This window comes from Pempheris klunzingeri, chromosome 23 (assembly GCF_042242105.1).
Source record: "Pempheris klunzingeri isolate RE-2024b chromosome 23, fPemKlu1.hap1, whole genome shotgun sequence".
NCBI classification, from domain to species: domain Eukaryota; kingdom Metazoa; phylum Chordata; class Actinopteri; order Acropomatiformes; family Pempheridae; genus Pempheris; species Pempheris klunzingeri.
In genome coordinates this window covers 347,636-372,635 of record NC_092034.1, presented here as the reverse complement: position 1 = coordinate 372,635, position 25,000 = coordinate 347,636, and the positions used below count along the sequence as shown (strand labels likewise).

General features: G+C 51.1%; 4 protein-coding genes and 1 pseudogene across 5 annotated transcripts in view; 2 read left to right on the top strand and 3 right to left on the bottom strand.

Annotated features, from left to right (window-relative positions):
* LOC139223319 (RPA-related protein RADX) overlaps positions 1–3,152 on the bottom strand; it is an 11,831-nt gene extending 8,679 nt beyond the window's left edge. The window contains 8 exon segments of the mRNA XM_070855305.1: positions 1–101; positions 182–348; positions 1,662–1,799; positions 1,868–1,980; positions 2,047–2,236; positions 2,460–2,571; positions 3,053–3,130; positions 3,132–3,152. The exon segment at positions 1–101 is cut by the window's left edge and continues 56 nt beyond it. Of these exon segments, the coding sequence (XP_070711406.1) occupies positions 1–101; positions 182–348; positions 1,662–1,799; positions 1,868–1,980; positions 2,047–2,236; positions 2,460–2,571; positions 3,053–3,130; positions 3,132–3,152 (920 nt within the window).
* A 1,435-nt stretch (positions 3,153–4,587) lies between these two features.
* Positions 4,588–7,999, bottom strand: tmem70 (transmembrane protein 70). Of its 2 annotated transcripts, none has more exons than XM_070855289.1 (3): positions 7,789–7,999; positions 7,298–7,397; positions 4,588–6,787 (listed from the first exon to the last, which is right to left on the bottom strand). In XM_070855289.1, the coding sequence occupies exons 1-3, from the start codon at positions 7,966–7,968 to the stop codon at positions 6,348–6,350; spliced, it is 720 nt and encodes a 239-aa protein (XP_070711390.1). In that variant the 5' UTR covers positions 7,969–7,999; the 3' UTR covers positions 4,588–6,347. The 2 variants fall into 2 exon arrangements, with proteins under 2 accessions (XP_070711390.1, XP_070711391.1); XM_070855290.1 differs by having other exon boundaries at positions 7,298–7,394.
* Positions 8,000–8,137: 138 nt separating this feature from the next.
* LOC139223307 (zinc finger protein 391-like) lies at positions 8,138–9,941 on the top strand. The gene is made up of 2 exons (XM_070855287.1): positions 8,138–8,533; positions 9,132–9,941. The coding sequence occupies exons 1-2, from the start codon at positions 8,453–8,455 to the stop codon at positions 9,825–9,827; spliced, it is 777 nt and encodes a 258-aa protein (XP_070711388.1). The 5' UTR covers positions 8,138–8,452; the 3' UTR covers positions 9,828–9,941.
* A 16-nt stretch (positions 9,942–9,957) lies between these two features.
* Positions 9,958–14,681, bottom strand: LOC139223309 (motile sperm domain-containing protein 1-like; annotated as a pseudogene).
* Positions 14,682–16,159: 1,478 nt separating this feature from the next.
* Positions 16,160–24,039, top strand: slc25a11 (solute carrier family 25 member 11). Its single transcript, XM_070854966.1, has 9 exons — positions 16,160–16,351; positions 18,175–18,327; positions 21,332–21,449; positions 21,523–21,611; positions 21,826–21,916; positions 22,032–22,122; positions 22,938–23,037; positions 23,118–23,169; positions 23,335–24,039. The coding sequence occupies exons 1-9, from the start codon at positions 16,287–16,289 to the stop codon at positions 23,488–23,490; spliced, it is 915 nt and encodes a 304-aa protein (XP_070711067.1). The 5' UTR covers positions 16,160–16,286; the 3' UTR covers positions 23,491–24,039.
* Positions 24,040–25,000: the final 961 nt, after the last annotated feature.

Sequence of the window (25,000 nt, the reverse complement as noted above, 5' to 3'; positions counted from 1 at the left end):
ATGATGTCACCAGGCTTCAGGCAGCGATACCAGTGGACACACACACTGTTCCACAGCACCACACACACACTTCCTGTCCGGTCGCACACCTCCACCACCGCCTGGACAGAGAGAGAGTCAGTGCACAGCTTGGTGTTCCTCAGGGTTCTACCGTGGTTCCTCTTCTGTACTCATGTCAAACCTTATATGGGCAGTCACAGTTCCGGTCCGTTCTCCCATAATACATCAGGTGCGACTTGTTGATGATGCGCACGATCAGCTGATGCTGAACAGCGCCCCTGGCAACGCCCCGACGACCAGACAGGAAGGAGTCACGCAGCTCTGACACCATCACAGCCGGACGTCGCTCTGTAAACACAAACTTATCTTACAGTTTCCAACCTCCACATCCTGGTGTAGTCCTGACTGCACCGGATCACAGTAGGTCCACTAAAAGAGCTTGTTTGATCCACTGACAGGCTCAGAGTGTTATTCTAAGTGTGTGACAGCATCATGGAAAGGATCCCTACAGAACTGTGCATTAACTATAATAACAGTGTATTAAATATAATAACTATAATAACTGTGTAATAACTATAATAACTATAATAACTGTGTAATAACTATAATAACTGTGTAGTAACTATAATAACTGTGTAGTAACTATAATAACTGTGCATTAACTATAATAACTGTGTATTAAATATAATAACTATAATAACTGTGTATTAACTATAATAACTGTAATAACTGTGTAGTAACTATAATAACTGTGTAATAACTATAATAACTGTGTAGTAACTATAATAACTGTATTACTGTAATAACTGTAATAACTGTGTAATAACTATAATAACTGTAATAACTGTGTAGTAACTATAATAACTGTGTATTAACTATAATAACTGTGTAGTAACTATAATAACTGTGCAGTAACTATAATAACTGTAATAACTGTGTAATAACTATAATAACTATAATAACTGTGTAGTAACTATAATAACTGTGTAGTAACTATAATAACTGTGTATTAAATATAATAACTATAATAACTGTGTATTAACTATAATAACTGTAATAACTGTGTATTAACTATAATAACTGTAATAACTGTGTAGTAACTATAATAACTGTGTAATAACTATAATAACTGTGTAGTAACTATAATAACTGTATTACTGTAATAACTGTAATAACTGTGTAATAACTATAATAACTGTAATAACTGTGTATTAACTATAATAACTGTGTATTAACTATAATAACTGTGTAGTAACTATAATAACTGTGTCTTAACTATAATAACTGTAATAACTGTGTAATAACTATAATAACTATAATAACTGTGTAGTAACTATAATAACTGTGTAGTAACTATAATAACTGTGTAATAACTATAATAACTGTGTATTAACTATAATAACTATAATAACTGTATTACTATAATAACTGTAATAACTGTGTAATAACTATAATAACTGTAATAACTGTGTAGTAACTATAATAACTGTGTATTAACTATAATAACTGTGTAGTAACTATAATAACTGTGTATTAACTATAATAACTGTGTAATAACTATAATAACTGTGTAATAACTGTGACTCCCTCACAATCATTTCTTTAAACATTTATATTAAATCTAATCATTATTCCAGTGTGAAGATCTACAGTGTCTCTACCCTCCTCCTCTTCATCCTCCTCCTCTTCATCCTCCTCCTCGGTGGGTGGAGCCTCCTTCCACTCCTCCCCACAGGGGTCCACATTGTTCCACAGGGGGAGGAAGACGCTCCTATTGGCTCTGAGTGGCACCAGAGGACCTGTGGGATCCAGCACCCAGTTAGTGATCCTGCAGAGTCCTGATGGTTCTGTGTGGTTCTGATCAGACCGGGACTCTTACCTGCAGGTTCTGACGATCCCAAAGATCCAAACCAGGGCAGAGAGTCCCAGCCCACATCGGCCCCCGGACCGTCTGCGACCTCCACGCTCAGCAGCCTGTAGCTGCAGGAGCACCGGCGTTACACCCCACTCATGACGTCAGCTACCTGTCTACCTGTCCTCACCTACCTGTCTGTCTCACCACAGGCCCCGAGGCATTCTGGGAGCTGGGCAACCATGGCGGGGGTAAGGGTGACGTTATGCAGCACCGATCCGGGTCGCAGAACGTGTCTCTCCACCAGCCGGTTCAGACCAGGATCCAGAGTCACACGAAGCCTGCAGTCCCCGTCTGTCAGTGTGACGTCATACAGGTCATCACCTGGAGACACGGGACCAGTGAAGACCAGCACAGACCAGTGAAGACCAGCACAGACCAGCACAGACCAGTGAAGACCAGCACAGACCAGTGAAGACCAGCACAGACCAGTGAAGACCAGCACAGACCAGTCAGACCACCACAGACCACCACAGACCAGCACAGACCACCACAGACCACCACAGACCAGTCAGACCAGCACAGACCAGTACAGTCTTGGTCTTACCGTGGAGCACAGCCTGGGGGAAGTAGACGGGGGCTCCCTGGTCTCTGCTGTAGCGCTGCAGGTCCACCACAAACAGAGACTCCCTGCAGACCACAGGACAGGACGGGGCCGCCTGCAGGAAGACAGGAGCACACCAGAGTTTCTGAGTTTCCAACAACAGTTCCTGAACTAATCAGCTGCAGCAGTGAGGAAGATGAGCTCTGACAGGCAGCTGACCCGCTCACGCGTACTTACACCAAACTCCGTTCACATTCCAGTAATGTAACTTGGTCGGAATTAGCTGCAAACAGAAACGCTTCGACAACACATGTGCGAGGGTTTGTAACTGGAAACGGGAAAATTCGGCACATCCACATCCTAAAATCGTTTAATTCAGAAAACACTTCGAGTGCTTTTCAGTCGGATGGGAGTTCTAGCACATGAGCGAAGCGACGTTAAATTGGTAGATATTTGAATGGAGTCTGGCTGGCGCTGAAACGGGAACGAGAACAAAGGGGGGACGGGGACAGAAAAGCCCCCCCCCCCCCCCCCCCCCCCCAAGAGTAAAAATCTCTTCAGGGTGGTGCTGATAATGATAATCATGCGGATCAGACCTTGTTCGGACCGGGTCTGGACCGGGTCAGGCTTCTGTGGAAGACGCAGCCAGAAGCCGCCATGTTGGACAGACCGTTAAACAATAACAGTGCGGTGCATTGTGGGAGAAAAGAGACAAAGGGGATTTTTTATTTTATAATAATAATAATAATAATAGTTATAATAATTATAATACTAATAATATAATAATACTAATAATATAAGTATAATAATAATTATAATAATAATAAAATGCAACAGTTTGAATTTATCATATTTGAATGGAGCTGGAGACAGACAGACAGGCAGGCAGACAGACAGCAAACAGACAGAGAGAGAGAGACAGAGAAACTAGTCAACAAATAAATGTGATGGAGACAGACTGCAGCTCTGCCCTCCCCCGTCCCTACCTGCCCGTACCTGTTCACCTGTGATCTACTGTGATCTACTGTGATCTACTGTGGTCCCTGTGGGACGTGAAGCCAGACCAGTTCATGTTTCATCAGGACGACCCTGACAAACACTGAAGGGCTGACTGGGTGTTAGAGGAGGGAGAGGGGGGTGAGGAGGGAGAGGAGGGAGAGCGGGCTGAGGAGGGTGAGGGGGGAGAGGAGGTGAGGAGGGAGAGGAGGGAGAGCGGGGTGAGGAGGTGAGGAGGGAGAGGGGGGTGAGGAGGGAGAGGAGGTGAGGAGGGAGAGGGGGGTGAGGAGGGAGAGCGGGGTGAGGAGGGTGAGGAGGGAGAGCGGGCTGAGGAGGGTGAGGAGGTGAGGAGGGAGAGTGGGGTGAGGAGGGTGAGGAGGTGAAGAGGGAGAGGAGGTGAGGAGGGAGAGGGGGGTGAGGAGGGAGAGGAGGTGAGGAGGGAGAGGGGGGTGAGGAGGGAGAGGAGGGAGAGCGGGGTGAGGAGGTGAGGAGGGAGAGGGGGGTGAGGAGGGAGAGGAGGGTGAGGAGAGGAGGAGGGTGAGGGGGTGAGGAGGGTGAGGGGGGTGAGGAGGGTGAGGAGGTGAGGAGGGAGAGGGGGGTGAGGAGGGAGAGCGGGGTGAGGAGGGTGAGGAGGGAGAGCGGGCTGAGGAGGGTGAGGAGGTGAGGAGGGAGAGTGGGGTGAGGAGGGTGAGGAGGTGAAGAGGGAGAGGAGGTGAGGAGGTGAGGAGGGAGAGGGGGGTGAGGAGGGAGAGCGGGGTGAGGAGGTGAGGAGGGAGAGGGGGGTGAGGAGGGAGAGCGGGGTGAGGAGGGTGAGGAGGGAGAGCGGGCTGAGGAGGGTGAGGAGGGTGAGGGGGGTGAGGAGGTGAGGAGGGAGAGTGGGGTGAGGAGGGTGAGGAGGTGAAGAGGGAGAGGAGGTGAGGAGGGTGAGGAGAGGAGGAGGGTGAGGAGGGTGAGGCGGGTGAGGAGGGTGAGGAGAGGAGGAGGGTGAGGCGGTGAGGAGGGTGAGGAGAGGAGGAGGGTGAGGAGGGTGAGGAGGTGAGGAGGGTGAGGGGGGTGAGGAGGTGAGGAGGGTGAGGAGGTCCTTGCTGACTCTTCTGTTCTGCAGGTTTGATTTCAGCCATGAAGACGTTTTCATGAATGTTTGTAACATTTTATTATTGAACATCTTCAAACGAGGAAAAGAACATTTAAAGAACATTTAAAGAACATTTGTCCGTAAAAGGTCCCTGGTCACCTGGTGGAAACCAAACCAAACCAAACTGTGCCGAGTCGAGTCATGCTGGTGGAAACGTGGCCTCTAATGAAGCTGAAGTGACCCAGGAAGCACCGACACGCTGAGCAGCCACTCTAAGTGACAAACGGGCCAATCAGAGGGCAGCGGGTGATGAGGTCACACTTTATTAACAGCAAACAGTCCCGCCGATGAGAGCGAGCGGCCGTCAGTCCGTCAGTCCTTCAGTCCTTCAGTCCGTCAGTCCTCCAGTCCGTCAGTCCGTCAGTCCTTCAGTCCGTCAGTCCTCCAGTCCGTCAGTCCGTCAGTCCTTCAGTCCTTCAGTCCTTCAGTCCTTCAGTCCGTCAGTCCTCCAGTCCGTCAGTCCGTCAGTCCTTCAGTCCGTCAGTCCGTCAGTCCTCCAGTCCGTCAGTCCTCCAGTCCTTCAGTCCGTCAGTCCTTCAGTCCTTCAGTCCGTCAGGCCGTCAGTCCGCCAGTCCTTCAGTCCGCCAGTCCTTCAGTCCGTCAGTCCTTCAGTCCGCCAGTCCTTCAGTCCGTCAGTCCTTCAGTCCGCCAGTCCTTCAGTCCGCCAGTCCTTCAGTCCGTCAGTCCTTCAGTCCGCCAGTCCTTCAGTCCGTCAGTCCGCCAGTCCGTCAGTCCGCCAGTCCTTCAGTCCGCCAGTCCTTCAGTCCTTCAGTCCGTCAGTCCTTCAGTCCGTCAGTCCTTCAGTCCGCCAGTCCTTCAGTCCTTCAGTCCGTCAGTCCGCCAGTCCGTCAGTCCTTCAGTCCGTCAGTCCTTCAGTCCTTCAGTCCGCCAGTCCTTCAGTCCTTCAGTCCGTCAGTCCTTCAGTCCGTCAGTCCTTCAGTCCGCCAGTCCTTCAGTCCTTCAGTCCGCCAGTCCTTCAGTCCTTCAGTCCTCCAGTCCTTCAGTCCTTCAGTCCGTCAGTCCTCCAGTCCGTCAGTCCGTCAGTCCTTCAGTCCGTCAGTCCGTCAGTCCTCCAGTCCGTCAGTCCTCCAGTCCTTCAGTCCGTCAGTCCTTCAGTCCTTCAGTCCGTCAGGCCGTCAGTCCGCCAGTCCGCCAGTCCTTCAGTCCGCCAGTCCTTCAGTCCGTCAGTCCTTCAGTCCGCCAGTCCTTCAGTCCGTCAGTCCGCCAGTCCTTCAGTCCGCCAGTCCTTCAGTCCGTCAGTCCTTCAGTCCGTCAGTCCGTCAGTCCGTCAGTCCTTCAGTCCGTCAGTCCTTCAGTCCGCCAGTCCTTCAGTCCGTCAGTCCGCCAGTCCTTCAGTCCGCCAGTCCGTCAGTCCTTCAGTCCGTCAGTCCTTCAGTCCGTCAGTCCGTCAGTCCGTCAGTCCTTCAGTCCGTCAGTCCTTCAGTCCTTCAGTCCGTCAGTCCGCCAGTCCTTCAGTCCGCCAGTCCGTCAGTCCTTCAGTCCGTCAGTCCGTCAGTCCTTCAGTCCGTCAGTCCTTCAGTCCGCCAGTCCTTCAGTCCTTCAGTCCTTCAGTCCGCCAGTCCTTCAGTCCTTCAGTCCGTCAGTCCTTCAGTCCGCCAGTCCTTCAGTCCGTCAGTCCGCCAGTCCTTCAGTCCGTCAGTCCGCCAGTCCGTCAGTCCTTCAGTCCGTCAGTCCTTCAGTCCGTCAGTCCTTCAGTCCGCCAGTCCTTCAGTCCGCCAGTCCTCCAGTCCGTCAGTCCTTCAGCTCTCCCTGGTTCCCTCCGGGTCGTCGGGGGGGAAGCTGAAGGGCTTGTCGTAGCCCATCAGGTGGTTGTAGTCGTGGACCTGGAAGCCGTCGGGGAACAGCAGCAGCCCGGTGCCTCTGGCCTGGAGGGTGGTGAAGATCTTAGAGACGGGGGACACCCGGACGTCGCTCTGGTGGAACTCCGTCGTCTTCTCGGTGAGGAACACGGACACGGTGACGGCGGCGTAGGTGTCGCTGTGCCGGCTGTGGTACAGGCGGAGCACGTAGCCCTTGGTGATGAGGTGGAAGAAGACGGGCGTGAGGACGGCGCACAGCCCCACCGCCCCGCACACCAGAGCCTGCAGGGTGAAGTCCACGCCCGCCCCGGTGCCCAGGGCGATCTGGGGGACGATGCCGAGGGTGAGAGCACTGCTGCTGTAGGAGAACACCTTCAGCCCTGACGACAGAGCAGAGAGCACGGGTTACCACAGGTTATTAAAGGTTACCACGGGTTACCACAGGTTACCACGGGTTACCACGGGTTACCACAGGTTACCACGGGTTACCACAGGTTATTAAAGGTTACCACGGGTTACCACAGGTTACCACGGGTTACCACAGGTTACTAAAGGTTATCAAACTACTGAACACACAGCTCCTCACACCAACATCACCCCAAACTCATCTGCAGCCCAGTTTTACTTTGTCCTCCTCAGAGTTCCTGCTAACAGGATCAAACAGGCCGCGTTTCTTCTTCTGCTGCTTTAATGTGTCTCTAACAGGCTGTTGCTGAGACAGGATGTTGGTTCCTTTGGCAGGTTAACGTACAGCTAGCGGAGTCATTACTGCAGAACGAACCCTGACAGGATGCTTACAGACTGAACCCCCCCCCCACTGAGATAACAGCGTCTACTGAGGACACAAGCCCCCCCCCAGGTGGTGCGAGGAGCAGCACACGGTGACTCACAGCGGATGTAGCTCCCCCAGGTGCCGCTGTAGACGAGCCTCCTGTCCCGGCCTTCACCTGAGGAGGAACAATGGACGCTGGGCTGGAGGGGCAGCAGCTGCTGAGAGGACCAGGAGAGAGAGACAGTCAGCGTCTGTCTGTCTGTCACCTGTCTGTCTGTCTGTCTGTCACCTGTCTGTCTGTCTGTGGGTAAAGAACCAGCTGACCCCACACTACCTGTCCTCATGTCCAGAAGACATCACTACAACAACACACCTGTTCACCTGTCTCCCCCCCCCCTCTCTTGGCTAAATAAACGTTAGCTTGTGTTGACTTCTCTGTTTTCTGGCCTCAGTGAGCTCGTGGGTGTTCAGCTAGCCCTTAGCGGCTAATGCTAACAGTTTAGCTGAGGAAGCTAACCGAGCTAAGACACATTAGCTGGCTGCACCATGTCCCGGTGTCTCTGCTGGGGGAGCTAGCCGTAGCTTTAGCATTAGCCGTAGCTAGCTTACCTGGCTGTCCGGGTGGAGGCACGACCTTGCGGCTTCGAGCTGCTGTCTCCCGCCCCCCCCCAGGAGGCAGAGCGCGGAGGCCGGAGCGCCGCGAGCGGCGACAGTTCTGTGACTGTTACCGAACAGCCGGGAAACGACACAGGACCGTGACAAGGACCGGAGGGCGTTAGCAGAAAGCATCGCTGTCTGCTTACAGGTCCCGGCTGCCTCACTGGAGTCAAATGCCGGAAGTGACGTTACTTCCGCCTGTTCTTCTTCTCGGATTTTAATGGCGGTGGTTGTGTGCAGTCAACGCGTTCATGCACCTCTTGTGCATCATTGATTAAAGTCCCCCTGCTACAAGAGACAAAGTGGAACCACTGAGACTGAGAACACGACACACGGAGCTAATGTGTCCCCTCACAACGCACCAGACTCCATTCAAATATCAGCAGATTTAAGAGAGTCACTCAGTACTGTCCGACCTGTGTGTGTGTGTGTGTGTGTGTTTACAGGAGGACAGTCATGAAGGAAAAGGACTCTCTGCGTCACAGTGGACAGTCAATCAATCGACCGATCAATCAATCAATCAAGATCTCAGGTACAAGAGGAGCGGAAGCGGAAGTACCACGAGATCGGGCCGTGTGATCTCAGTCCAGCAGACACAGCGGAGACCTGCGGGACGATGGAGGACCAAGACCAGGACCAGGACCAGGACACGGAGCACACGAGGCCAGCAGGCTCCTGTGACCCCCCCGGCTCCCAGGTCAGTGTTCACCTCTTCATCAGCACATCACACCCACGAAGAAGAGGCTCGAGGCTCCGAGCTTTTTCTCCAGACCAGGCCACGTGCCCCCCCACCCCCTGTCGGGAGCGCGCTCAGAAACAAAGGGGGTCTGTTCGGTCTGTGTTGGGATCCTGTGAAACGTCATCACTCAGCGTCAGTGTTGTTGCTCCGCCATTTTACCCAGCATGCATCAGGTGGTGATGTATCCCAGAATGCTTTAGTACCAAGCAGCTGTTCTGTCACAGGATGTAGTTTAAGACTTTAATGTGAGTTTATAGTTTTAAACTTTAAAATATGTGCTCGGAGTGAGAACGTGTTTTTAAAGCGGTCTGATTGTAAATGACGACGTCCTGAGTCGTGTTGAGAAAAGAAAAGACTTTGGGAAAACACGTGTGTGCGCCGTATGTGCCCAAAAACCAACGAAGAAGAAGCAGAAGCAGCAGGAAGGTGTGACTGCTGCAGATAGAAAGTTTGACCAGGAAACGGGTCACTTAGTTATCACTGCTGCTGGTCCCCCCCCCCCCCCCCCCCATGTCCCACCCGTCTCACACCTGCTTTTCTCTGTCTGTTGCTATAGAAACGGCGCGGCGGAGGGGTCACCAGTCACCCCTGTCAGTGCTGCGACAAAGTGTTCAAGACGCCATCAGACCTGCTGACTCACCAGAGAGTTCACGCTGGAGAGAAACCACACGTCTGTGACAAATGTGGCAAATCTTTTCGACGCAAGACTCACCTGCAAACGCACCAGAGCGTCCACGCCGAGGAGAAACCCTACGTTTGTGAGCAGTGTGGGAAAGCGTTTGCCAGAGCAGGTATCTTAAAAGTCCATCAACGCATCCACACTGGAGAGAAACCACATTCCTGCGATCAGTGTGGGGCTGAATTTCTACACAAGAATCACCTCAAAGTCCACCAGCGCACGCACACTGGAGAGAAACCGTACAGCTGTGACCAGTGCGGGAAGGCGTTCACTGTGATAACCTACCTAAAGATCCATCAGAACATTCACGAGCGGAAGAAGCTGCACAGCTGCGAGCAGTGTGGGATGGCGTTCACCAGGCGAACTACGCTGAACCGCCACCGGCGCATTCACACCGGAGAGAAACCGTACTGGTGTGACCTCTGTGGGAAAACCTTTTCTCGAGGCAGCGCTCTGAAAGTCCACCGGCGCGTCCACACGGGAGAGAAACCGTACTGGTGTAACCTCTGTGGGAAAACCTTTAGTTCCAGCAGCGCCCTGACGAACCACACACGCAGTCACACTGCCAGCTGAGCTGTCTGCTGTCTGTCTGCTGCTCTGCTGTCTGCTGCTCTGCTGTCTGTCTGCTGCTCTGCTGTCTGTCTGCTGCTCTGTTCTCAGTCTGGATCCACACCAATTTTAACTTTGACACAGAAATGAACAATAAAGGTTTTGTTTTTTAATCCTAGTTTTGTTTTTATTCGACCTCGATAAACTGAGGCTGTGGCTGTTTGTTGGCATCAGTCTTCCAGTGGACGTCTCTGACGGCCTCGTCTTCGCTGCTGTATGTTCTCATGTCTCCTCTGAATCGAGGCTCCCAGGACGGGACGGTCCCCCTGAACGGACTGAAGGCCCCCGAGGCCGCTCGGGATTTATGATGTTTGAGCTTCATAAATAAACTTTGTTCTCCACTAATCTGGTGTTTCCTCTGTTAACTACCTGGAACAGAAGGGGGGGCTTAAAGACTTCTGATTGGTTAAACTAAGCTGGCTGTTTCCTGTCTTTATGCTAAGCTAGCTGTTTCCTGTCTTTATGCTAAGCTAGCTGATTCCTGTCTTTATGCTAAGCTAAGCTAGCTGTTTCCTGTCTTTATGCTAAGCTGGCTGTTTCCTGTCTTTATGCTAAGGTAAACTAAGCTGGCTGATTCCTGTCTTTATGCTAAGCTAGCTGTTTCCTGTCTTTATGCTAAGCTAAGCTAAGCTAGCTGTTTCCTGTCTTTATGCTAAGCTGGCTGTTTCCTGTCTTTATGCTAAGGTAAACTAAGCTGGCTGATTCCTGTCTTTATGCTAAGCTAGCTGTTTCCTGTCTTTATGCTAAACTAAGATAAGCTGGCTGATTCCTGTCTTTATGCTAAGGTAAACTAAGCTAGCTGTTTCCTGTCTTTATGCTAAGGTAAACTAAGCTAGCTGTTTCCTGTCTTTATGCTAAGGTAAACTAAGCTAGCTGTTTCCTGTCTGTATGCTAAGCTAAACTAAGCTGGCTGTTTCCTGTCTTTATGCTAAGCTAAGCTAAGCTGGCTGTTTCCTGTCTTTATGCTAAAGTAAACTAAGATGGCTGTTTCCTGTCTTTATGCTAAGCTAAGCTGGCTGTTTCCTGTCTTTATGCTAAGCTAAACTGGCTGTTTCCTGTCTTTATGCTAAGGTAAGCTAAACTGGCTGTTTCCTGTCTTTATGCTAAGATAAGATGGTTGTTTCCTGTCTTTATGCTAAGGTAAGCTAAGCTGGCTGTTTCCTGTCTTTATGCTAAACTAAGCTAAACTGGCTGTTTCCTGTCTTTATGCTAAGGTAAACTAAGCTGGCTGTTTCCTGTCTTTATGCTAAGCTAAGCTAAGCTGGCTGTTTCCTGTCTTTATGCTAAGCTAAGCTAAACTGGCTGTTTCCTGTCTTTATGCTAAGGTAAACTAAGCTGGCTGTTTCCTGTCTTTATGCTAAGGTGGCTGATTCCTGTCTTTATGCTAAGCTAAACTAAGCTGGCTGTTTCCTGTCTGTATGCTAAGCTAACCAGCAGCTGCCTTAACATGTGACACTTTTTTTCACTAAATGTTGAACTTTTCCTTTAACAGACAGATTCAGACGTTTGATTGACAGGATGATTCATTCAGAGACATTAAAACACCAGTTCACTGTTCTCAAGCCCTCCTCCTCTCCCTCCTCCTTCCTCCTCCTCTTCCTCCTCCTCTTCCTCCTCCTTCCTCTTCCTCCTCCTCCTCCTCACACTGACTCACCTGGAGGATTCATCCTGGTCTGAAAAGCTGCACCAGTTGTGTTTTTCACAAGAAAGAAGCAAAACAAAGAATCCAGAAACAAATGGACTCTGCGGGTTCCTCCCTCTGCGGGTTCCTCCCTCTTTGGGTTCCTCCCTCTTTGGGTTCCTCCCTCTGCGGGTTCCTCCCTCTTTGGGTTCCTCCCTCTTTGGGTTCCTCCCTCTGCGGGTTCTCCGTCCGCTCTGTCTGTGTTTCTACTTTTAAATAAAGGAGGGTCCGTGGTTGCCGTGGTGCTGGAAAACAGTCGTGAGTCAGGAGGGGACGACATGACGACACCGGTTACCGTAGAAACACCATGGTGAGAAGACCTGAGAGACAGACACACAGGTGAGTCCTCACACTTCACACTCTGCGTGCGTGCGTGCGTGCGTGCGTGCGTGTGCGTGTGTGTGTGTGTGTGTGTGTGTGTGTGTTACCCAGTGTGTAGGCGCACACCAGCTTCTGATTGGTTGAGACGTGGAGGCAGTGTGGAACCACAGAGCCGCTGTCGGTGTGGAGGGGGAGCATCAAGACAGCGACACACAGCACTGCCACGGCCACACACACCACCCACTGAGACACACTGCGCACAGCTACACGCACGCACACACACACACACACACACACTTAAGGTCATTTGGAACAAAATCAACTACAACTCCCAGAGTGCATTGCTGTGCCCCTGCCCCTCCAGACCTGTTTTGCTCTCCCCTTCCTGCCTCCTCACTTCCTGACCTCACCTGTGCAGGTAGGCAGCTGCAGGGGGGACTGAGGGGGGAGCGCCCTCTGCTGGCCTCCTGGCCTCCTCTCCTCCCTTCCTCGTTTCCTCCTCCTCTCCTCCTCTTCCTCCCCTCCTCCTCCTCCCCCCTCCTCCCGTCCTCTCAGCTCGGCCCAGATCTCCCGTCCTCCCACCTGGCCGCCTCCTCTCACCTCCACACGGAAACGGTCCCTGCGGCCCCAGTTATGGGGGGAGACATCCAGGTGACGCACCACCCTGACAGGAAGAGGAAGTGATGTCACAGTTTGGTTATAGTTAAAGGGGAAATCCTACGACTTTACTAACCAATACTAACACTAACCAACACTAACTAACACTAACCAGCACTAACCAGCACTAACTAATTCTAATCAATACTAACCAGCACTAACTTACACTAACCAACACTAACTAATACTAACCAGCACTAACTAATTCTAATCAATACTAACCAACACTAACCAGCACTAACCAACACTAACCAATACTAACCAGCACTAACTAACACTAACCAACACTAACCAGCACTAACTAACACTAACCAGCACTAACTAATACTAACCAGCACTAACACTAACCAGCACTAACTAACACTAACCAGCACAAACCAGCACAAACCAGCACTAACTAACACTAACCAGCACTAACTAATGCTCCACATTCTATAACAGACTAACTTGAAGTGTTTCTGAACTCACAGGTCGACACACGATCGAGACCTGACGGAGCCTCCAGCCTCCATCACTGAGTAGAGAGACGGAGCTGTAGACAGGACTGAGGGAGAGAGCTGTTAGACAGGCAGGCAGACAGACAGACAAACAGACACACACAGACACACAGACAGACACACAGACACAGACATTCAGACAGACACACACACAGACACAGACAGACACAGACAGACACACAGACAGACACACACAGACACACACACAGACACACAGACAGACACACAGACAGACAGACACACACACAGACACAGACAGACACACACACAGACACAGACAGACACACACACAGACACAGACAGACACAGACATTCAGACAGACACACACACACACAGACACAGAGACACACAGACAGACACACACAGACAGACACAGACAGACAGACAGACACACAGACACAGACAGACACAGACACAGACACACAGACAGACACACAGACAGACACACAGACACAGACAGACACAGACATTCAGACAGACACAGACAGACACAGACACACAGACAGACACAGACAGACACAGACACAGACAGACACAGACAGACACAGACACACAGACACACAGACACACAGACAGACACACAGACAGACACACACAGACACAGACAGACACAGACACACAGACACACAGACAGACACACAGACAGACAGACAGGTGCTGACCCTTGAAGCTCAGGCTGTGGCTGTAGGGGTTGTACAGGGTTAACACTCTCCTGTGGGAGCTCCTCTGCTCGGAGTAGAACAGCAGCTCAGAGGGGAACAGGAAGACAGGCAGCGGGGACACACCGCCCGTCTCGCCCCTCGCCTGCCCCCAGTCCCCCCCCATCCCTGGCCGTCCCGCCCCGTCCCTGTCTGTCATGGCCGTCCTTCCTCCTCATTGGTCCGCCCTGCGTGGCGCCCCGCGCGCTGCCATGATCCCAGCGCTGTCATTGGCTGCCTCGGCGGTGTGATGTCACAGCATCGCCACCTGCTGCAGGAAGAACGTAGAAATATTTAAAGTCACGTAAGACTTGTTTTCTTGCTTCCTGTACGAAGCAGCTTCCCTCTGATGACACATCGATCATTAGCTGATCGATAAAGAAGTGATCGGGAGCTGATGTTCTCAACACTTCTGATAAATCCTGGATTCATGGTGAAAAACTGATCGATAACTGGCTTTACTGAGTAATCCATTCATTGATGGCTGGTTGACTAGGGGGCGGGGCTCAGACTGACGTAAATACAGTGACGTCACTGGATTGATGAGACAGTAGAGCCAATAGGAGGATGATCTGAGCTGTCGTTAATCCGGATTCACTGACTGAATATTGATCGATCACTGATTAAACAGTAACCTTCACTTTTAAAGTTGTCTGTTCACGGCCTGAAGTGTAAAACAGGTGAAATGGGTCTGAAATGTGAACTGTTGGTATAAAAAGCTGCTAAGCTAACTGACTCTGCTCTTTAGCTTTAGCTAACGCTAGCTGCTCCGTCACACCGACCGGTCCGGGGAAAACGGCCAAATAACGGAAACATGAAGACGCTGAAAACATCCACACACCTGTTACCTGTCGCTAAACGACACCAGGCAGCAGTTTATTCGGGCAGAGGTGAAGTTTTGAGTCTCTACTCACCGCCGGCCTCGTTCACTTCCTCAAACAAGCTGTTGCGCTGACAGGTCCCGCCCACTCCTGAGCTCTCAACCAATGGTTGTAAAGGAAGATACAAGCGCGGCATGCTATTGGATGCCTGTCACGTCAGTCTCTTCCTGTGTTTACATTGAAATGTTTATCAACATTTGAAAGAAAGAAATATATTATATGATGTTATGTTATGTTATACTATATTATATTATATTATATTATACTATACTATATTATATTATACTATATTATACTATATTATATATTATATTATACTATATTATATTATACTATACTATACTATATTATATTATATTGTAACGTTGATTTCATAATTTGTTTTTGCATTTTCCAAATGTTTTATTTCTTTCTTATCATTATTGTGACTCGAGCTTTAAAGTTCAGCATTGTTTTTAGTTATTTCTCTTTGTTTTATTCAATTATGAATTACTGTTTGATACATTTAAGCACAAATAACTTCATTGTTTTTATCTTTTTATAATTTTTTTTGCCTGTAGTTTTAACTTCATTAACTGCTGTTGCGTTCAGGGGATGTCTGAAATATCACCACTACTCAGATGACAGTAAAACAAATGCAGTGTTTTCCTGAGAAAGCTCACTAAAGGTGGTATAGTGTATCATGCGTATTGTTTGCTGTTGAATAAACTGATCTATGTTGTTAAAATAATCATAACAACCTTCAAAAACTTAATTCATAAAGTGATTACATTACTAGAACACAACTATAAGAAGCTCGGATTAAATCTCTTTAAACTGTTTTACTCCATGTGTGGCTTGTCTATCTGACATTTACAGAACGGAGCTCAGATTAACAATGAACAATGAAGTTCTCTCAGGTTCCTGTGGATCCTGTGGATCCTGGTCCTGGCCCTGCTGATGTGGTTCTCTGGTTCCTATGGATCCTGGTCCTGGTCCCGCTGATGTGGTTCTCTGGTTCCTGTGGATCCTGGTCCTGGTTCTGCTGATGTGGTTCCCTGGTTCCTATGGATCCTGGTCCTGGTTCTGCTGATGTGGTTCCCTGGTTCCTGTGGATCCTGGTCCTGGCCCCGCTGATGTGGTTCTCCACCAGCCAATGGATGTGCGTCTGTCCAAGGCTCCAGCCTGTCCGTCCTTGGGAGCTGGATCTCTCCTTCACTGTGGTGCTCCTGGAGGTTTCTCTTTTCCCACTGGGTTTTTTGAGTTTTTCCTTCCCGAAGAAGGAGGGTCATAAAGGGCAGGTGATGCCTCGGACTGATCCACCGGACTGATCCATTGGCCTCATCGACTGCTGGACTCTTTATTAGATTGTTTGTTAGCTTACACTTGTTTATTTCAGTGAACTTTGTAAAGCACTGTGAGACACTGTTGTGATATTGGGCTATACAAATAAAATTGAATTGAATTGAATTAACGAGCCGGGTTTGACCCTGAAGGCAGCACAACCATCGTGCTTTTTCGTCGATCTTCGGGCTCGTCGTCCTCGCCTCCTGATTGGTCCGCTGGGCTTCGTGACTCCGGACGTGCCCCCTTCCAGAGAGTCACCTTGCCCCGGCTGCTGCAGCTGCTGTCCCGGTTAGAGAGCAGGTGGATCGTCCGGCTCAGAGGCACCCAGGCAGGCAGCGGGAACTGACCGACCAGGGACAACATGGCGGAGGCAAAGCCCAAGACCTCTCCGAAGGCCATCAAGTTCCTGTTCGGGGGCTTGGCCGGGTAGGCGCTGCGGCTAGCTCACATGCTAATGTGCTAATGTCAGCGGTCAGGGGAAGCTAACAGAAGAGCTAACAGAAGAGCTAACTGGGTTGTCCTGGTTAAATCCACCTGTTGGTAACTAGTTGTTAGACGGGTGGTGACACTATCTAAAGGCTGTTAGCTGTTAGCTCCCTCTCTGCTGTCAGATGATCAGTGCTTGGCCGGTGTTGTGTCAAAGTCTGGCCCCCATCGGTTTTATGTCTCCCCGACATTAAGACATCTAACTAACTAACTGGTCATCTCTGACCACGGTTAACTAAGGTTAACCACAGTTAACCTTAGTTAACCCTGACAACCACAGACTGAGAAACACACCGGTGTTATGAAGAATATCCCCCCCCCCCCCAGCTTCTGTCAGCGGTGCTAGCAGGTAGCAGCACGGCTAGTGTTAGCCTCTGGCAGCTAAGCTAACAACATGCTAACAGCGGGGGCCTCAGCCCGAGAGTCCGGGTCACGAGGTCTTCTGGACGGTGTAAAGGCTGACTGATGCTCGGTGTAGCTGCGGACAGGACAGGGAGCCTGTTAGCATGCTAACACTGCATGTGATTATGTAAAAGGCTAACGGCTAATCCAGCAGCACAGAGGCTCCTGTGTTTACTGAAGCAGACCTCAGACCAGCCGGACAGACTTCAGCAGCACGTGGAGGTGTCTCTGGGGGTCTCTGGGGACAGGAAGCTCCTGATCCGGACCACCTGACAGGTCTCTGGGGACAGGAAGCTCCTGATCCGGACCACCCGACAGGTCTCTGGGGACAGGAAGCTCCTGATCCGGACCACCTGACAGGTCTGGGTGCTCCAGGAAGGAGCAGCACACAGGAAGTAGACGAGTCAGCTGAGAGCGGCTCCTCCTGGTGCATTGTGGGTCATGATTGCAGCAGAGTGTAAAGGACTGGACAGACGTCTCAGCAGCAGCTGCGTGTGTGTCCTTTAAATGTCACGACCCCCCCAGCTGCTGGTGTCACACTGACACACACACACGACCGCAGGTCCTGGAAAAGTTTGAAATGAAAGAGAATGAACCCCCGCTGTGAACCAGAACCAGGTCCTGGTCCGGATCAGTACTGAGATCACTGAGTCATTAAAACATCGAGGGGGGGGGTCATCTTTCAGACAAACAGGCCAGGTGCTCACTTCAAGCCTGATTTATACGTCTGTGTTAAGTCTACACTGTAGCCTGGTGTCCCCCCCCCCGCCGAGCATTAGCTAACTTAGGTTAGAGTTGAAGCCCCGTGTGGTTTCCTGTCCTGGTCCCTGACTTTACTTGAAGCGGTGTTAACCCCACCCTTGAAGGAAACAGTAAAAACAGTGTTTGTCTGACTTCCCGTCAGCAGATACGAGCTCAGTACAGCTGATCGTCTTCTGAGCGCATCAGCAGGAACTGTGCCGTGATTGGTCGGCAGGTGGCGTTAACAAGCCCTGGTTGTTCAGAGAGCCCAGGGGGGCGGTTTGTGGACCTGGACCTCCAGGTTGGGGCCCGGCAGGCTGATAGCTCTGATAGCAGGCTGTTATCACCAGGACCTGATTGGTCAGGATCAGTCAGGACCCTCCTCTGATTGGTCAGGATCAGACAGGACCCTCCTCTGATTGGTCAGGATCAGACAGGACCCTCCTCTGATTGGTCAGGATCAGACAGGACCCTCCTCTGATTGGTCAGGATCAGACAGGACCCTCCTCTTATCAAACTCTGATGATGCAGATTCACTTCTAAGTCACTGTACCTGTCTGTCTCTCACCATGGTGTTTGGCAGAATAACTGTCTCACGCTGTACCTGTCTGTCTCTCCAGGATGGGGGCGACAGTTTTTGTGCAGCCGTTGGACCTGGTGAAGAACCGGATGCAGCTGAGCGGTCAGGGCACGAAGGCTCGAGAGTACAAGACCAGCTTCCACGCTCTGGTGTCCATCCTGAGGAACGAGGGGGTCGGGGGCATCTACACCGGGTACCTGACTCCTCCTTCACCTTTAGCTCCTCACCTGACTCCTCCTTCACCTTTAGCTCCTCACCTGACTCCTCCTTCACCTTTAGCTCCTCACCTGACTCCTCCTTCACCTTTAGCTCCTCACCTGACTCCTCCTTCACCTGACGCCTCCTTCACCTTTAGCTCCTCACCTGACTCCTCCTTCACCTTTAGCTCCTCACCTGACGCCTCCTTCACCTTTAGCTCCTCACCTGACGCCTCCTTCACCTTTAGCTCCTCACCTGACGCCTCCTTCACCTGACGCTCCTCACCTGACGCCTCCTTCACCTGACGCTCCTCACCTGACTCCTCCTTCACCTTTAGCTCCTCACCTGACTCCTCCTTCACCTTTAGCTCCTCACCTGACTCCTCCTTCACCTGACGCCTCCTTCACCTTTAGCTCCTCACCTGACTCCTCCTTCACCTTTAGCTCCTCACCTGACTCCTCCTTCACCTTTAGCTCCTCACCTGACGCCTCCTTCACCTTTAGCTCCTCACCTGACTCCTCCTTCACCTTTAGCTCCTCACCTGACTCCTCCTTCACCTTTAGCTCCTCACCTGACGCCTCCTTCACCTTTAGCTCCTCACCTGACGCCTCCTTCACCTTTAGCTCCTCACCTGACGCCTCCTTCACCTTTAGCTCCTCACCTGACTCCTCCTTCACCTGACGCTCCTCACCTGACGCCTCCTTCACCTGACGCTCCTCACCTGACGCCTCCTTCACCTGACGCTCCTCACCTGACTCCTCCTTCACCTTTAGCTCCTCACCTGACTCCTCCTTCACCTTTAGCTCCTCACCTGACTCCTCCTTCACCTGACGCCTCCTTCACCTTTAGCTCCTCACCTGACTCCTCCTTCACCTTTAGCTCCTCACCTGACTCCTCCTTCACCTTTAGCTCCTCACCTGACGCCTCCTTCACCTTTAGCTCCTCACCTGACGCCTCCTTCACCTTTAGCTCCTCACCTGACGCCTCCTTCACCTTTAGCTCCTCACCTGACTCCTCCTTCACCTTTAGCTCCTCACCTGACGCCTCCTTCACCTGACGCTCCTCACCTGACGCCTCCTTCACCTGACGCTCCTCACCTGACTCCTCCTTCACCTGACGCTCCTCACCTGACTCCTCCTTCACCTGACGCCTCCTTCACCTTTAGCTCCTCACCTGACTCCTCCTTCACCTGACGCTCCTCACCTGACGCCTCCTTCACCTTTAGCTCCTTCACCTGACGCTCCTCACCTGACTCCTCCTTCACCTTTAGCTCCTCACCTGACTCCTCCTTCACCTGACGCCTCCTTCACCTTTAGCTCCTCACCTGACTCCTCCTTCACCTTTAGCTCCTCACCTGACGCCTCCTTCACCTTTAGCTCCTCACCTGACTCCTCCTTCACCTGACGCTCCTCACCTGACTCCTCCTTCACCTGACGCTCCTCACCTGACGCCTCCTTCACCTTTAGCTCCTCACCTGACTCCTCCTTCACCTTTAGCTCCTCACCTGACTCCTCCTTCACCTGACGCTCCTCACCTGACTCCTCCTTCACCTGACGCTCCTCACCTGACTCCTCCTTCACCTGACGCTCCTCACCTGACTCCTCCTTCACCTTTAGCTCCTCACCTGACGCCTCCTTCACCTTTAGCTCCTCACCTGACTCCTCCTTCACCTTTAGCTCCTCACCTGACGCCTCCTTCACCTTTAGCTCCTCACCTGACGCCTCCTTCACCTTTAGCTCCTCACCTGACTCCTCCTTCACCTGACGCCTCCTTCACCTTTAGCTCCTCACCTGACTCCTCCTTCACCTTTAGCTCCTCACCTGACGCCTCCTTCACCTTTAGCTCCTCACCTGACGCCTCCTTCACCTTTAGCTCCTCACCTGACGCCTCCTTCACCTTTAGCTCCTCACCTGACTCCTCCTTCACCTTTAGCTCCTCACCTGACGCCTCCTTCACCTGACGCTCCTCACCTGACTCCTCCTTCACCTGACGCTCCTCACCTGACTCCTCCTTCACCTGACGCCTCCTTCACCTTTAGCTCCTCACCTGACTCCTCCTTCACCTGACGCTCCTCACCTGACGCCTCCTTCACCTTTAGCTCCTTCACCTGACGCTCCTCACCTGACTCCTCCTTCACCTGACGCCTCCTTCACCTTTAGCTCCTCACCTGACTCCTCCTTCACCTTTAGCTCCTCACCTGACGCCTCCTTCACCTTTAGCTCCTCACCTGACGCCTCCTTCACCTTTAGCTCCTCACCTGACTCCTCCTTCACCTGACGCTCCTCACCTGACGCCTCCTTCACCTTTAGCTCCTCACCTGACTCCTCCTTCACCTTTAGCTCCTCACCTGACTCCTCCTTCACCTTTAGCTCCTCACCTGACGCCTCCTTCACCTTTAGCTCCTCACCTGACGCCTCCTTCACCTTTAGCTCCTCACCTGACGCCTCCTTCACCTTTAGCTCCTCACCTGACTCCTCCTTCACCTGACGCCTCCTTCACCTTTAGCTCCTCACCTGACTCCTCCTTCACCTTTAGCTCCTCACCTGACGCCTCCTTCACCTTTAGCTCCTCACCTGACGCCTCCTTCACCTGACGCTCCTCACCTGACTCCTCCTTCACCTGACGCTCCTCACCTGACTCCTCCTTCACCTTTAGCTCCTCACCTGACGCCTCCTTCACCTGACGCTCCTCACCTGACTCCTCCTTCACCTGACGCTCCTCACCTGACTCCTCCTTCACCTGACGCTCCTCACCTGACGCCTCCTTCACCTTTAGCTCCTCACCTGACGCCTCCTTCACCTTTAGCTCCTCACCTGACTCCTCCTTCACCTTTAGCTCCTCACCTGACGCCTCCTTCACCTTTAGCTCCTCACCTGACGCCTCCTTCACCTTTAGCTCCTCACCTGACTCCTCCTTCACCTTTAGCTCCTCACCTGACGCCTCCTTCACCTTTAGCTCCTTCACCTGACGCTCCTCACCTGACGCTCCTCCTCTCTCAGTCTGTCGGCAGGGTTGCTGCGCCAGGCGACCTACACGACGACCCGTCTGGGGATCTACACCATCCTGTTTGAGAAGATGACCGGAGAGGACGGCCGGCCGCCGAACTTCTTCCTCAAGGTGCCGCCTCACCTGCTCAGTGTGAACAGTGACTGAGCTCAGGCTGCAGCAGTAACCTGTGCTCCCCCTGCAGGCGCTGATCGGCATGACGGCCGGAGCCACCGGGGCCTTCGTGGGGACGCCAGCAGAGGTCGCTCTGATCAGGATGACGGCCGACGGACGGTGAGACAGACAGACAGGCAGGCAGACAGACAGACAGGTAGACAGACAGGTAGATGGGCAGGCAGACAGGATGTCACACGTTCAGTCAGGAGTAGTTTAGCCTATAAACTAAAGGATGATCAGATCACATGACCACAGTGAACAGGTCACATGGTCGTTCCACCACTGAACACCTTTAACTATGCCCCCCCCCCCCCCCCCACCTGTCTGTCAGGCTGCCTGTGGACCAGAGGAGGGGCTACTCCAACGTTTTCAACGCTCTGGCTCGAATCACCAAGGAGGAGGGGGTCGCCACGCTGTGGAGGGTGAGACGGGTTCATGACATCATCTGCACGACCACGACGTCATCACTTTATTGATTGTGTTCACTGTGTGTGTGTGTGTGTGTGTGTGTGTGTGTGTGTGTGTGTGTGTGTGTAGGGGTGTGTTCCCACTATGGCTCGAGCAGTTGTTGTGAATGCAGCTCAGTTGGCCTCCTACTCCCAGTCCAAGCAGGCACTGCTGGACTCAGGTACACTGCACACACACACACACACACACACACACACACACACACACACACACACACACACACACACACTGCACACACACACACTGCACACACACACACACAGTGCACACACACACACACACACACACACAGTGCACACACACACACACACACAGTGCGCACACACACACACACACACACAGTGCACACACACACACACACTGCGCACACACACACACACACTGCACACACGCACACACACACACACGCACACTGCACACACACACACTGCACACACACACACTGCACACACACACAGTACACACACACACACTGCACACACACACAGTACACACACACACACACACTGCACACACACACTGCACACACACACACACACACACACTGCACACACACACACACACACACACACACACACTGCACACACACACACACACACACACACACACTGCACACACACACACACACACACACACACACACACACTGCACACACACACACACACTGCACACACACACACACACGCACACACACACACACACACACTGCACACACACACACACACACACACTGCACACACACACACACACACACACACTGCGCACACACACACACACACACACACACACTACACACACACACACACACACTGCACACACACACAGTACACACACACACACACACTGCACACACACACACACACACACACACACACACACTGCACATTAAACACATTCAAACACAAACATGTTCTAAACTGAAAACAATCTTTAATGTGTGTGTGTGTGTGTGTGTGTGTGTGTGTGTGTGTTCAGGTTACTTCGGGGACGACATCCTGTGTCACTTCTGTGCCAGTATGATCAGCGGACTGGTTACCACGGCAGCATCGATGCCTGTCGACATCGTCAAGACCAGGTAAACACACACACACACACACACACACACACACACCCTGTCCATGTGGTCAGCTGACTTCCTGTTTCCTGTGTGGTCAGGATCCAGAACATGAGGATGATTGACGGGAAGCCGGAGTATAAAAACGGTTTGGTGAGTCACTTCCTGTTTACATTTGTTGTAAAATGTCTTTTTTTCTATAAATACAGTTTTTCTGGATTTCAGTAGAAATGATGGTTATTGGCGGCCGTGGCTCCGCTGCTCTGCAGGGGAAACGTGTTGCTAACTTCCTGTTGTCTGCTTCCTGTTTCCTGTCAGGAGGTGCTGATGAGAGTGATCCGCTCTGAGGGCTTCTTCTCTCTGTGGAAAGGCTTCACGCCGTACTACGCCCGCCTGGGCCCGCACACCGTCCTCACCTTCATCTTCCTCGAGCAGATGAACCGCCTCTACAAGACCTACGTCCTGGACCGCTAACACACACACACACACACACACACACACACACACACACACACACACACACACACACACACACACACACACACACGTCACTCTTCATTGGTCAAAGTGAAGGACTTAAAGGAGCAGTCCAACATTTACTGCAGTCCTCCTGCTCCTCTGGGCAACTAGAATAGTGGACTGTTCTGCACACACACACTCTCACACACACTCACACACTCTCACACACACATATATGTATATAATACATGTACACACTGCCATAAACACACTTACAGCCAGCATTTCAATAAAGCTCAATGAGGGTCAGTGTTAAAGGAGACAGGATTGAACAAACACACACACTCACACACACACACACACACACACACACTCTCTGTCTCTGTGTTTTAAGTTCTTTTTGTAAAGAATGTAAAATAAAATATCATCCATCATGTTGTCAATAATTAATAATCAATAAGTCTTACTGGCAGTATTATGGACCGCTCCCCAGCATCAATGGATGGCTGGTAACCATGGTTACAGGGGTGATGGACAGAAGGACAATAAACAGTCTGAGCCTCATTTTGTTTTCCGTCTCATTACAGAAACACGGCGACCGTTCATCACATGACCTGTAGTTATTATCACGTGACCCGTTGAGGTTATTACTTAAATCAGCTGTTTTCTGAATGAGGTTCTGTTGATGGAAGCTCAGTGTTCAGTCACGTCTGGTCCGTCCAGCAGTAGGCTTACACCAATAAGGATCAACTGATCTAATCTAGATCAGTGTTAATGAGATGTAAGCAGATCAAATAAGACAGAATATATGAACACTTGAATGGTTTATCTGTGTTGTCTAAGAGGTTAAAATACTTCAGTTCATTCCATCAACAACATACGTTTTCAGCTTTCAAGTATGATGTTTTTAAACCTAGGTCATAATTTTACCTATTCTGGGTTCATAGCGAACAGGACTAGTAGGACTAGTAGTCTTCAAACCCACCAGACTCCATTGACAAAAACATCATTTTACCTGGCAGAAGGTGAGCCCAGATCTGTCGAAGTAGGTCCACTAAAAGAGCTTGTTTGATCCACTGACAGGCTCAGAGTGTTATTCTAAGTGTGTGACAGCATCATGGAAAGGATCCCTACAGAGAGAGACCTGGAAGATCCTTTTGGTTTAACCACAAACAGCACACACACCAGACTACATTCACTAAAACAGGGATTTTAGAGAACAGGACACAGGAGCTGCTGCTCTGTTTGCTGTGAATTTTGTGTTTTAACTCATGAATTAGGACATGAACTAACCCTTTATCAAACCACAGTAAACCAGTAACACAGACACACTGACTGATGGAGGCAGCAGCAGCTCCTGTGTCCTGTTCTCTAAAATCCCTGTTTTAGTGAATGGAGTCTGGTGTGTGCAGATATAACGGTGGTTTAACAGGGATGCACTTTTAAATGGCCACCCTGTTAACTTGAAACCTCTTATAATGTCACCATGAGGTGCATTGTGGGAAATGTAGGATCCAGTGTTTTT